The following is a 12,768-nucleotide window of genomic DNA, read 5'->3' on the forward strand; positions in this document are numbered from 1 at the left end:
AGAGAAGCACAAACCCCTGATTTGACACTCGTGATGACTGTAGATGGAAGGGGAGTCTGCAGGGAAGCGTGTTCTTTGGTGGGTTATCTGCTGTGCTGATGGGTGGGTGTTGAACAAGCACATGTGCTTGAAGAAAACTAACAAATCTTGGCCAGGCCTATGTTGATTTGCTCATGCTCCCAGCTAGCAGCCCAGGACAGGCAACAGGGTCACTCCAAGCACAAGTTTTAATGGGGATATCTAGATCAGCGCTGCAACAGCTCCAACCCAACCTCACGGAGTTGTTTTAAGGTCATGCTTGTTATACAACAGTGACACTGGCCTGTGAGACCATCTTTCCCCTCACAGCATACATAGGAGTGAGCTTGGTAAGCACATGGCCCTGTCATTGCACCTCTGTGGTGGGCCAGAGCGTCACTGGAAAGCAAAGGTCCAATCTGGCCCCGATGTTCACGGTGTCCCCTTGATCTGTCACCTCCCTGTGTGCTTTTAAATTGCCCTGGACAGAGCTCACCTCTGTGCCTGGAGCTATCTTGGTTGGATCCTGCACAGCCTGGCCAGATACAGGTATTTCAGCCCCATAAAGCAGCCTGAAGTAACTACGTAATTAGATGATTAGTCTTAACTCTGTGTAGCCTCAAACAATTCTCTGAGGTGCAGCTGTTGGCAGAAGCAGCCCTGCTATTCAACATGCAGCTGATTACAGCCCTGCCTAGCCAAATATTCCTCATGGTTTCTACAGATGTTCCTCTTCCTTTTTTCCTTCATCCCGTAGCTATGAGCATTATGAGCAGATACTCTTCACCTGCCACTTTTCGCTGCCAATAAACCCAATAAAACCTATTAGCTCATGCCCTTAACCTCAGCAAATCCTAGCTGTGCTGGTCTACACCTCATCTGGGATAATTTAAGGTTTCAGGAACAGTTGGCTAAATGTTATCTTTAAAAATGCCTCCCTCCCTGATACAATCAGGGGCTGAGAGATTTCAAACAAACAAAACAGCGAAGCTATCCAGGCTCCATAAGGTTTCCATAACTCCCCGAGTTAACTCTTACACTAAGTTGTTCACAACTAAGAGCCACGAAGGTGCTGAGAACACAGGCTGGAGCTGCAGGCTCCAGTAAAACAAGACACTGGGATAGATTTTTTGTGGATCTGTGCCAGTTTACACCAGAAGAGACTTTGTTAAGAGTTAATGAGCAACTGTTGAGTTCCTTCTACCAGTAAAGGGATGGAAATTCCATGGAATTTGTGGCTTCCTGCTTCCCTGTCCTGCATCAGAGACAAGGACAGTGCAAAATGGACTGATAAGTCCTGGTGTAGTGCCAAGGAGCAGGAGCTCCTTTCACCTGCACATCAATTCAGGACACTGACATCAATCAGTGCATCAGGTCAGAAGCAGAAAAATACGTTTTTGGTTTTGTCCTCATTTGCCATCAGCTTTTTGTGGATAAAGGAAGACAACTCCAACCCAAAAGCCTCACAGACTGTGCTGAGAGTAGAATTGGACTTTTGTGGAGAGCTGCTATGCGGTTTTGAAGGCAGGCACCAGAAACAACTCTGCTAGACCATGCAAAAAGGGAGGAAGGAGCCTTCCCTCCACCCCATCCGACACCAGGTCACGGTGCTTGGGAGTGAGGTAACCCTCACAGACGGATCCTCCCATTGGCAACACTGGATGTTTTCTGTCTCCATGGGCAGGACACGCTGAACAGTGGAAACCTGAGGGATGATAGTGCTTAGCTGTGTGCAGCCTTTGTGGATGTTTCCAGGAATGTCTTGCTCCAGAGGCAGCCAGCTGCGAGGAAGCCCAGCTGGGAAGGACCAGCAGTGCAGATGACAGCTCTCATGAAGCCTTGTGTAACTCGCACAGCTAGTGACAGGAAAGCAGCCTCCTCCCACCAGAAAAACATGAGGCAGCAAATAAGGCTCCGGAGACGCACACACTGGGAGCAGATACATTTTCCTTCTGTACCTCTGTTAACTGCCAGCCAGAGCACTATTTATTTCACTGCCATAAAAGCAACTCTTGAATTTGAAGTTTAGAATGCCAGCAGCTCTGCTATTGATACCACTTTCTTGCTTGCTTGAATTGTAGCTTTCGAGATGCTGTCCCAGTTTACTGCAACTCACTGAGACGACGTGGCTCTAACTTTTCCTCCTGCTCCATCTGGCTCACTCAGTGCCTGGAAGGATGCTCTTTAGGTTGCAGCCTAGAGCTGCAATACTACTAAAAATGCATTTTGTTCTTAGCTCTCTGGGTGAGATTTGTTAATGCAAGTCATAGGCCCAAGTCCCTTTAGGTGTCCAGGATGCAGTGAACTGACATCCCCTGAAGCCTTCAAGAAAGGACTTTGCTCTTTACGAACAGTAATGTACAATAAGAACATCAACCCATCTATATTACCAGGAGGAGGGAAAATAGAAGCCAGTCTTTCCGAAAAAACTGCCTTTGGCCTTCAGGCTTCTCAGCCAAGGCCTTTTAGATTGCCTACCAGTACAGGGAGTCAGAAGAAAAACCTCAACAGAGCTTACTGAGAGTAACCGTGTCGTTGATTCTGAAACTGCAGAGCACTCGGTCAACGTTACGGGCATGGCGAAATCCGTTCCCTCTCACGACCACCTGGAACGACTCTGCAGCAACGGAGACAGAAGATTATTGGATGGATACGTTATTGGATGGATGTACCATCTTGTGTCTGAGAAAAGAGATCGTACCCTCAAGTCTTTTAGACCCCTCTCTGTAATCCTCTTTCTAGGTATATTCCAGCTCCTTGGATCTAGCACTGGGTAAGCTTTACACTCTTGCAGCAGCCATCAGCATTAAGCAACCACCAAAAGTAGCATTTTTAGGCTTTCAGATGGTGAAACAGGGCCATAATCCCTGGAAGTCTGGGCAGCAAACAAGCATAAGGGCTCACGCTCTGCAATTCCCCTGGCTCTTTGCTATGAGCAGAGAAACCACCTGCCCTCTCTCTTGTCGCTGCCTAAAGGGAGGCACTCACAGAAAATCCCTGCCAATGTCTATGGATCTTCCTCCCATCTTCTCCTGTGAACGCGTATCAAACATGTAAAATGTTCCACGGTCAAGGACACTGCTGGAGCACTCAGCACATCAAAACCACCATTGCAGCTCTAAAAAAATCCAGCAGCAACACTGAACCTGATTTTTGCTAATTCAGAATGTTTTTTCCCTTGCATTTCAGTCACCTTCTTTCATCTCCCTTAAAGACTTGCACACTGTACTTGTCGAGAGAGTATATTTGCTCAGGAATCTGGGCTCTGTTCCAGGTCTCACTCGTTTACAGCCAAGCTGCAGAGCATCCCATCACATCTAGCCAGGGACGTGGCCTCGCAGGCCCATGGTGTGTTGTCCAAGGGCATTTGGGAAGAACAGGGGGAAAAGTGCTCTGCTTTGGGCTGATAAATCCGTAAGAGAAATCAGAGAAGTCTCAACTGCTTGAGATTGAGAGTTCAAGTAGAACTAAAGAACAGTTTTGTCAGTGATGTCAGATTAACCATGATGATCCTGTCTCTGTTTGGGACCAAAAGGGACAGATCCAGGACAAGCCCCACATTTCTGCACTGGTACAAAACCAGAGCACAGGGACACTGACATTCCAGGCAGATGGGCTGTGCTGAAGGGGCCTCATCCTGTCTAGGATCGGTGCAAATAGGGGCTCGGATTAAAGCAGGGTGACACGGAGCCCTCATGTCCTCTCCTCCAAGCAGCACAAAACAAATCAGTTTTTCCTCCTTCAATAGACAAACTATTGTAGTCACACACAAAATACAGGGCTGACTCCTGGTACTTATTGGGCAGCTACACGGGTGTCTCAAATCTGCTAGGGAAATCTTCCTATCTATTGGTTTAGTAAAGCTACTATAGGATTAAAAAGTCTCTGATGGCTGGTGGAATTCCACAAAAGCAGGAAGAGATGCAACCCCTGTTAATCAGCTCCTTCTGCACTCTCTGGGAATTGGGGAGAAAGGTAGAAGCATTTCAGGCAGCGTAAACAACAGGGACCTCAATTTACACTTACCCCCTGCACATATGCTGGAAGGTTCTGCAGCCAGAATTTCAATGCATGACTTCTTCAAAATCTAGAAGAAAAGAAGTTTGAATGAAACATCTCAGAACTGTTTCTATAAAGGCACAAATCTTGAAACTTGAGGGGGTTTCTTACCCGTCCTAACACCTAAATTGAGCCTGTCACAATTAGGTCACCTTCCCTTTTCACTGTCAGCCAAGCGTGTCCAAGTGCACCCTCAATATCTCATTGTCATTTCAACCCAGGCAGTTTTTGTTTTACTTAGAGTTCTTTGCATTCAGAATCAGATAGAAATAGGCTTAAACAATGCAGTGTGTCTTTATAAGGGCTGGCACTGCCTTTTTACACGTAGACAGCAATTCAAACCAATACTTCACACTTGGCAAAGGGCTTGCAAGTTGAGAGGAGCACAGCAGGTTTGCACGCCGTCTCCTCTTGTACTGTTAGAGTTGCTCGAGTTATTTGCAAGCAAAAACCTCTCCTGCTGCAAAGACCAAGGCGAGTTCTTAACTGCACGGCCAAACCGAGCGGCTTCTGCAAGGCCCTGAGAGCAGCAGCAGTGACGGAGCCGTGGGGATCGAGCGGCCCCGGGACGAGGTAACCAAAATTTAGGTCAGCTCCAAGAGGCAAGTAAATGTCAGCCAAGCATCATGACTCAAATCCAGCACAGAAATCACTTTCCCAACTTTAAATTGAAACATCTGGAAGGAAAGCACAGCAAGCAACGCGATGGATTCTTTAGGAAAAGAGGCATCTTGTATCCTCTGCAACCAGGGTGCTCTCCCTCGGGAACACAGAGTTGCTAGAAGTGCTGGTGCAGCAATCACCTCTAATCAAATAAAAAGCCCAACCAAAGCCTAACCAAATAAAAAGCCCAACACCAAGCTCTTTAACTGGAGCTGGAGCTCCCCAGGTTTGGTGAAGCTGAAAGGATACCCAAGAGCTGAAGGGAGCTGGACCGTCGGAGCCGCTGGCGGTCCCGCAGGGAGGAAAAAGAGAAGCTTTGCAGGAACAAGGAGGCTACACAGTAACTGTCAAGAGAAAAAGAAAGGGACAGGCAACAGTTGAGAGCTGAGAGGCACCAGAACAACTTGAAAGGCAGAATCAGAAAAAGAATATGCAAGAAATCAGGATTCTTCCAACATATCTGCAGCTATCAACGCACCCACCCTGCGGCTCATGAGCACAGCTAGGAGGGACGGCTGTGTTTGAGTTTCCACTGTGAAAAGATCTCATTTAAAAATACATTCTTTTCACTTCTGCCCATCTCCCTTTTAGATTTGGCTCCTGTCATCTTTAGCATTCCCAAACCATTTTTTGAATATCATATACGGTTTGCTCCTCTCTTCTTCATTGGCTTTCAGCAACAAAGTTAAGAAGAAGAGCCAAAGTGGTTGGAAAAGGAAAATAAGAAAAACACAACAATAATCTTGGAAAAAAAAATAAAAAATAAAACCATGCAAAACTAACAGGTTGAATTTCAGAAGCTCTGTTCAGGCCTTTCCTTGCAAACAGTCATGCTGGGAGCCAGCCCTGATGGGGGTGGAAGAGCAGGGGTCCCAGTTGGCAGATGCAAAGCTCCCTGTCCCCCAGCCACTCTATTTACATGAATATAACAAAGCACTGGCCCTCGCAGCTCTTTTAATGCCAGTTGCAATATTTGTTTGGATGTGGAGTATCAAAGATTGCAAGCCTCCAAGCACCCTAACTTCATTAAGTGAAGATCAGGCAGCACTAACTAGAGCAAAGGAGTTCCTTTATGCCCCCTTAGTGTTGCAAAAACACATTCAAAAGGACTTCAGTTTATTCAAGGCAGGAGATTTCATCAATTCTGATGCTAAAGCGAGGCTTATTTGCTCCATGGGAGCACGGAGCCAGACTCCTCATTACAGCAGCTGGACATTGCTTATTAATTTTTCATTGAATGAGGGAATTCTCGTTAGCAAACAGGATGTAGACATTTAACGGCTGCTCGCTGCCCATCAGCACTGGAGTGAATGACCTACAGGCTGAGGCTGGGCACTCATTATATCAGGCTCTGCTGAGCCACCAAATAGCAAAGCCTGTTGCCAATTACAAAATAATTTACTTTGCAAAGTGTTTCCTGGCCAATAACGTCTACATGAGCTAAAGAATGCATTTATTAGGTCATTTTTAAAGATGCACTGGGGGCAAGGAGGAGGAAGCAGAAAGTGTGATCACACCCCATTGAAACCCTGCACAGAAACACTACGTGGCAGGACTGGGGGTTCCCAATCCTCCTTTAGGGTCAGGTAGATGCTTTGAGCTCTGGCTTTCTCTTGGCTGATGTAGAAGGAAGACAGAACAGAAGACAGATTGAGAGCACCAAGGTGAAGCTCCTGAAGTGCCCTCACATCCTCCTCCCTTGCTGCCTGCTGAATCCTCTTTTTTCCCTTCAATCCAGTATTCCAGAAAGTAACTAACATCCTCTTGCCATTCCTTTTGCCTACCTTGTTCCTGCTCATCACTCCACAAGACAACACTGCTGCCAGCAAGAGATCCAAGCTCTTTGCTGGGCAATTGCACCTCCGTGAAACGCTCCTTTTCGGAGCTGGTAAACCTGGCACCAGCCAAAGAGCTTCTCAACCAGGGTCTTGGAGCCAAAGGGCTTCCCATTCTCTACATATAACTGGAAAGGAAGTTAGAACTGCTTCTGGAATTCATTAAATACAGGGAATACAAGGCTGGGAAGCAGAACGGTGGTTTTAGTTGTTCTGTTGCTTTCTGCAATGGCAAGCAACACCTGATTGTCCAAGAGAAGGGAGGCAGTAGCTCCACGCTTGGAGAGTGCCAGGAAAACCAAAGATTATGTTCCACTTACATGCAAGAGCGCAAGGGAAAACCAAGTCTGTGTGGAGGGAAGAGCTTTGCTTGGTTTACGTGGTCAGAAGAGTGTGCAACTGCTGTAAACACAGAAACCTGAACCCCCTGGGTGAAGAAACCCCCCTAGTTTGAAGTGGAAAGTCGTAAAATTCATCTGTGTTTTATCAGCTAAGAAGCCTATAGCAAAATGAACATAACACATGTTCCCAAAGGGATCTCCCGTCCTCCTCTGCAGTGATGGGAAAGGGAATCGTATCCCGTAACCACTGTAATTCAACTGAGCAAAGGAAAAAAGTACGGAAAGCAAGCTGGAAACGCACCATTTCCCAGAAAATGCTTGGCACGTTTTACACAGAATATTAAAATGGTGCCTATATCCTTTTGTAGGATGCCCTAGCTAGGTGAAGGGAAGCACATCCATGAGGACAGACAGGACACAGAGAGCAAATGGATGGAGAGACCAACCAGTGCCCAAATTCTTCAGGAAAAAGGGGATGTTCTGCCACGTCTCGGCTGACCCAGTCCGTATTCTGCTTCTTTTGAGAGAGTAACAGCCTTTTTATTAACTGCAGCAATGTCCATTTGAACAAGTACTTCCTGCTAAGGAGGGAGACACATAGAAAAATGGAAAAATGGACTCTGGGTCGATTGGTTTCTTTCAGGAAAAGAAACCAGAGACACACTCAGAGCTCCCCATTGCGACCCGTTTATGGGCTCAACCTTGAAGCAGCAAAATTAGCAAAACAAAATTCATTTCTTGACACCAAACCTTCGAGTGCCTCAGGAGCAATCGCTAGATCCTTGTGAACGCAGGAAAACTTGGCTTTCCAGTGTCCACCCTAACACAAACTCCACTGTGCACGCAGGCGAACGCACGATTAAAAATACTTACGGAGTCTATGATCCCCTGAAGAGCTTCAAAACCATCGTTCACTGGGAAGACATGATCTTTGCTGTCGGCAATTCTGGCCAGCTGACGGAGCAGCAAAAGTAAATAAAGCAGAAATGCAAAGAATGAGATCAATCAGCCAGCAGGCAGCAAGTTAAGAGCTCCTCAGACTCATCCACTTGCAAGTAAAAAAACAAATACTTTAAGTAGTCAGTGTGGATTGCTAATGCATTATAGTCTGCCAAGCATTGAAAACTTGATACCTTTAGCCTGGCTGAGTTTAGAAAGCTCTATATTGGCAATCAGAAAAGGATCCTTCAGTTTAAAGGCAAGACAAAACAAGGGTTTCACCCATGTCCACACTCGAATTATTATTATTTTTTTTAAAAAAATTTCCTACAGGAGTGTAAAGGTTCCTGATGTGGATGGGCCATCAAGGCTCTAACTTTTCAGGTCACCAATGCAGGAAAGCACCTCAAGGCAACCACTGTTTAAAGCAGGCAGGTAATTGAATGATTCAGTATTTTTGCATATAGAAAAGAGGAAGTTTTTTCCCCATCCAGAGATCTCAGCTTGATTCAGCTTTCCTGTCAGGACAGATGTTGGCCCATTTGTTCCAAGTTCAGCAGGTTCAGACCCAAAGAGAGGGCAAGGAGCTACCCAGAAACATTGTCTGAATGGGGCAAGGGAGTAGAGGGTAATTTTAACGTCTACGTGACAGGAATAGGGCCAGGAACAGGGAAGAGAAGGAGAAATGGGTTATCACCTGCAAAGAGCTCCACGCAGGCCTATTTGTTAACAGCACAACAAGAGTTAAGGCCAAACTGTGGGGCCCTGTCAGCAGTAACGAGCTCTCCATGCACTTGCTGGAGCAGAACCAAGTCTCAGCGCCGCAGGGCCCACATTTGTTATAGTCATTGTCCCCCACGGAGGGGGACATCGCCCTTCTGGCCCTTCCTTGGAGGCTTTGTCCATCAAGGGGGGTCCCAGGCTATCCCTGCTTCCCACCTCATCCCAACTGGGGTATTAGAAGTGCTCACTGCTCAAGGAAGATGCAGCTGGTTCCATAAATGAGGCTCTTTGTGCCAGGCAGGCTATGGGGAGGGAAGGAATTAGGGAATCTCCAGTCTTACTTCTCCTAGGATCAATTTAGAAATCTTAATCTACTGCATCAATCAGAAAACGTACCAGAATATTAATGTCTTTAATGAAGTTGATTGATGGTGGAATATATTGTGGAAATATCTCAGTTTTGTGGAAAAACAATCAAGCTTTTATATCTGAAAACCCTTCCCAAGCAGTGATGCCCCTCACCTGTGTCTCGTTGAAGTCTTTCACACCAACGCAGTACACGGTAGCTCCCAGGTCCCGCGACCGGTTGGCCTGAAATAAAGAATTTATGGAGAGAAGCTTGAATCCAGAGAACTGAAGCAACTCACTAAAAACCAAGCTCAGTGCTCCTCTCCAAACCAATGAAAATACATGTCTGAATCTTTGCTTTTAAAGCAAATAAACTTCAGAAAAAGATGAAGCTAAGTGCCAAAATATTGGCCTCATCTTGACTTTCATTTCACATACAGAGTCACTTTTCCTCATCCAGACAAAAATGTCTAAAAATGTCTAAAACCTTGAGCAGTCTTCCTTGGTGAGGTGTCTATTTAGGTACACAGCCCAAAAGGCAGGTGTATTTTAGCAAATGTATCAGCTTCTATTCTGAATTATTTTTTCTAAAAAGAATTACTTAAGTATTTAGCATCAGACATTCACCTTAGCTCTCCCTCCAGGCCCAGTTAGGGAACTGTGGGTTTTTCAGGATACACAAAGCAGATCTAAGCTCCTGTTTTTGTGCATCTAAAATGGGGGGCTCCAAAACTCATGTGGCCACCTCAGTGCCCCGTTTTCTGCAGTAACAGGACTCCAGGTGCAGCCAATTCCTCATTTCTGTGGCAGCTCCAGCCCTGTCATCTAAGTTGCTGGAGGATAAACGCCCTCGAGATGCAAATAAGCATGGATGGAAGTGGAAAAGCAAGTTTCTATTAGCTACAGGGCAGCAAAACAGCTTTGGAACAGGATTAAACTCATCTGAGTGATGCCCACAGAGGAAAAGAGCAGTATTTGGCTCCACAAACACTTTGGAGGACTTAGATCTTCCCATTCAGAAGCAGGAAGAGGAATGAAAGCACTTGTGCTAATTGCAAAGTAGATAATCTGAAAGACTTTTCAGAAAGTGATATAAAAAATATTCATTCTCTTTGGTCTAATTCTTTGTAATATAGTCAGAATACAGAGTGAGAAGATCGAAAGATTTCCCAAGACATTCCAGAGAGCACTGACACTTCCGTGGCAAACTCCTGCTTTTTCTTCTCCCATTTTTCTCCCATACGCTCTAAGATGCATGTCTAAACAGCCTGAAAAAACAAGATTTGTCATCAAGGAGAAAGGTTTTTCCTATCTTTTGCTTCAGAAGCAGCAAAATCAGCTATTTTACTGTCTCCCAGGCTAGTGACAGGGAAGGGACCTCCTTACCTCTCTCTCCGAGTAGAAGAAGAGGTCCTCGTGCAGCTCTCCATCCGTCAGCGCAATGATGACACTTGCAGTTCTATAACCTAAAGAAAAAGCTACTTTAATAAACACTGCTCAGGAACATCAGGGGACTAAGTTAGCATCAAATACACCCATGAAAGACTAGTTAGCAGGTTTACAGTACCAGAATGATGAAGACCATGTGGGATGCCCTCGCTCTTCAGCCAACTCTTTTTGGGAACATGTTAATCTCTGCATTTTATTTTCCACTTATGCACCCACCTAAACCACTTTTCTCCCATGTTCCTTCCAGATGTCACTTTTTTTTTTCCCCACTCCAAACCAAGTTTAACCTTTTTTTTTTTTTTTTTTTTTTCTCCTCTCTCCTCTCCTCAGTATTTCAGCCCAGCAGATGGCTGTAGCCATCGAGAAACTCTGCAAAGCTTTCCTAGTTATTTCCTGGCTTTATTATGTCTTGATATAGTATCAACTCAAGAAATATAAAGAGATCTTCAGCTTGTGACCAAAACCTAATTTGGAATTTAAATAAAATTGGTAGCAAAATGATCTAAAAATATCAGCTCTTCATCACTTCTACATAACACATTTGGCAGTGTAGCTGACCACTGCATTCTCTGCTGCATTGCTTATGGCCCCAGGATTTGTTTGCGCTCCTGAAAATAGATTAACTGCAAATCTGAAGTCGCATCTTGCATGAACATTGCTAAGAAAAGCGAAGGCTCAAGTTTGTCAAGACTTGTGCCTAAAAACCTTGCAAGTTATCAATCTTTGACTTAAATCATCAAGGGGATTTTCCTGTCTTTATAAGCAGCTGTGTCTTTAATGATCTGCTCTTGAAAAAAAAAAAAAAAGAATCAGAAGAAAAGCAAAACTGCTGAGATTATCTAGTCTGGGTCTTTCTGCTTTCTGACACAGACATGAACTTGAATCCTCTGCTGAGTTCCTGACATCAAGGAACAGGAGACTGAAGCGAGACAGACCCTGCCCAGCAGTCCTAAATGCAGGGCCATCACTCAGCTGCTGCAGGAAACAGATCTGGGTACCCAATTTTCCTAGAGCCATTTAAAAATCTCCAATTAAAAATGTCATTGCACATTTTTTTAAAAAATGAAATTGCTGTACAGGCAGCACAGATGGTTATTTATGTTGCAGGTGCCAAACTAAAGCAGCTAATGCAGCCAGGTGGGTACTGCTCACACACTGAAAGTGCCTTTCTCCCTCCCTTGACTCTTGCAGGAGCCTGACCTCCTCCTGCAGGTGCTTTGCATCCTCCTCTCGTTAGAGCAAGGACAGATACGCGGTGCCAGCGCTCAGGCTCAAGGACCCAGCGGGCCACCACGTCTTGCATATGGTGACAACCCATTCACATGCAGTATAAGCCCATGGAAGCATTACTAGTGCCCACAGGCTCCGTTCTAGCTACACATCCCTTTCTGTTGCTGTCACCTTTCATGGGTCAGATCTATGCAGACTTGCTCATGTACTTGCTCTTATTCATGAGTGGCCCAGAAGAATCATTTGGGCTGTTTCTGTGCTCAGACATCCCTCTTATCTTTCAGTTTCCAGGAAGTAACCTTTTGGTTTTGATTTGGGTTTTCTATTGCAAAAAAAATATTTTGCATGAATTACAAGGATAGGAAGGAACAGACATTTTGGCAGTTGTCTGCGCTTCCTACTGGTAGCACCAATGGCTTATTGGGAAAACCAGCATGGAACAGCATCTGGACACTCTCCCCTTTCAAAATGAAGAGATGGTCACCTGAGTCCTTAAGCAAGGAGAACAAGTTGGGTACCACAGATTTTTGATACCATTAGACAGTTTTTGATAACATTAGACATCTTGAAGCACCTTGAATCATCCTGGTGTCTCACAGTCATTCCACCTTGACCTTTAATATTCCACCTGTTCCCCCCCCCCCCCGCCTTTTTGGGGCAAATTACCCTAAACACTGTTGAATTTCTATAAGAACAGGAATCTCCCCACCCCTTCCTGCAGCTTAGCTAAGTAACAGGCAGAAATTAGGGATATAAGTCAAGCAGGAAGGAAAAAACATTCAATTGATCAAGAGAGTCTCTCACCGTGAACATTTTCATAGTAAATCTGTTCACTTGCCTGAAATTAAATCAGAAGATTATTAGCAATGATAGAATAATACTTCATGGGCATCTACACACGCACCAGAAAACAAAACGGCAATGAGAAGGTCATGCTTGCAGCCTGCATCTTATTCAAATGCAAAGTGTCCCTTAAAATTCAGAACTCCTCCCCTCTGTAATCACTCGTGGTAAAAGCAACATCATGTTGATTGCTCAGTCATTCCCCACTCCGAGTAAGGCCAGAAATTAGGTAGTTTCCTACCAATCTACTGGTAATCACATGCACCCTTCTTGAGAAGGCTCTCAAGGCCATAGAATCATAGAATCACAGAATGCTCAAG

At 45.1% G+C, this 12,768-nt stretch overlaps 1 protein-coding gene across 1 annotated transcript in view; it reads right to left on the bottom strand.

Annotated features, from left to right (window-relative positions):
- Nucleotides 1–12,768, bottom strand: part of ANTXR1 (ANTXR cell adhesion molecule 1) — a 67,955-nt gene that overhangs the window by 44,754 nt on the left and 10,433 nt on the right. The window contains exons 5-10 of the mRNA XM_088537817.1: nt 12,410–12,443; nt 10,313–10,392; nt 9,101–9,169; nt 7,790–7,870; nt 4,045–4,105; nt 2,537–2,635 (exon numbers count right to left, since the gene is read on the bottom strand). Coding sequence (XP_088393943.1) covers nt 2,537–2,635; nt 4,045–4,105; nt 7,790–7,870; nt 9,101–9,169; nt 10,313–10,392; nt 12,410–12,443 — 424 coding nt within the window. The remainder of the gene's footprint in view (nt 1–2,536; nt 2,636–4,044; nt 4,106–7,789; nt 7,871–9,100; nt 9,170–10,312; nt 10,393–12,409; nt 12,444–12,768) is intronic.

This window comes from Tinamus guttatus, unplaced genomic scaffold, assembly GCF_059628265.1.
Source record: "Tinamus guttatus ecotype Peru unplaced genomic scaffold, ASM5962826v1 Tinamus_guttatus_pri_ptg000866l, whole genome shotgun sequence".
Classification (NCBI taxonomy): Eukaryota; Metazoa; Chordata; class Aves; order Tinamiformes; family Tinamidae; genus Tinamus; species Tinamus guttatus.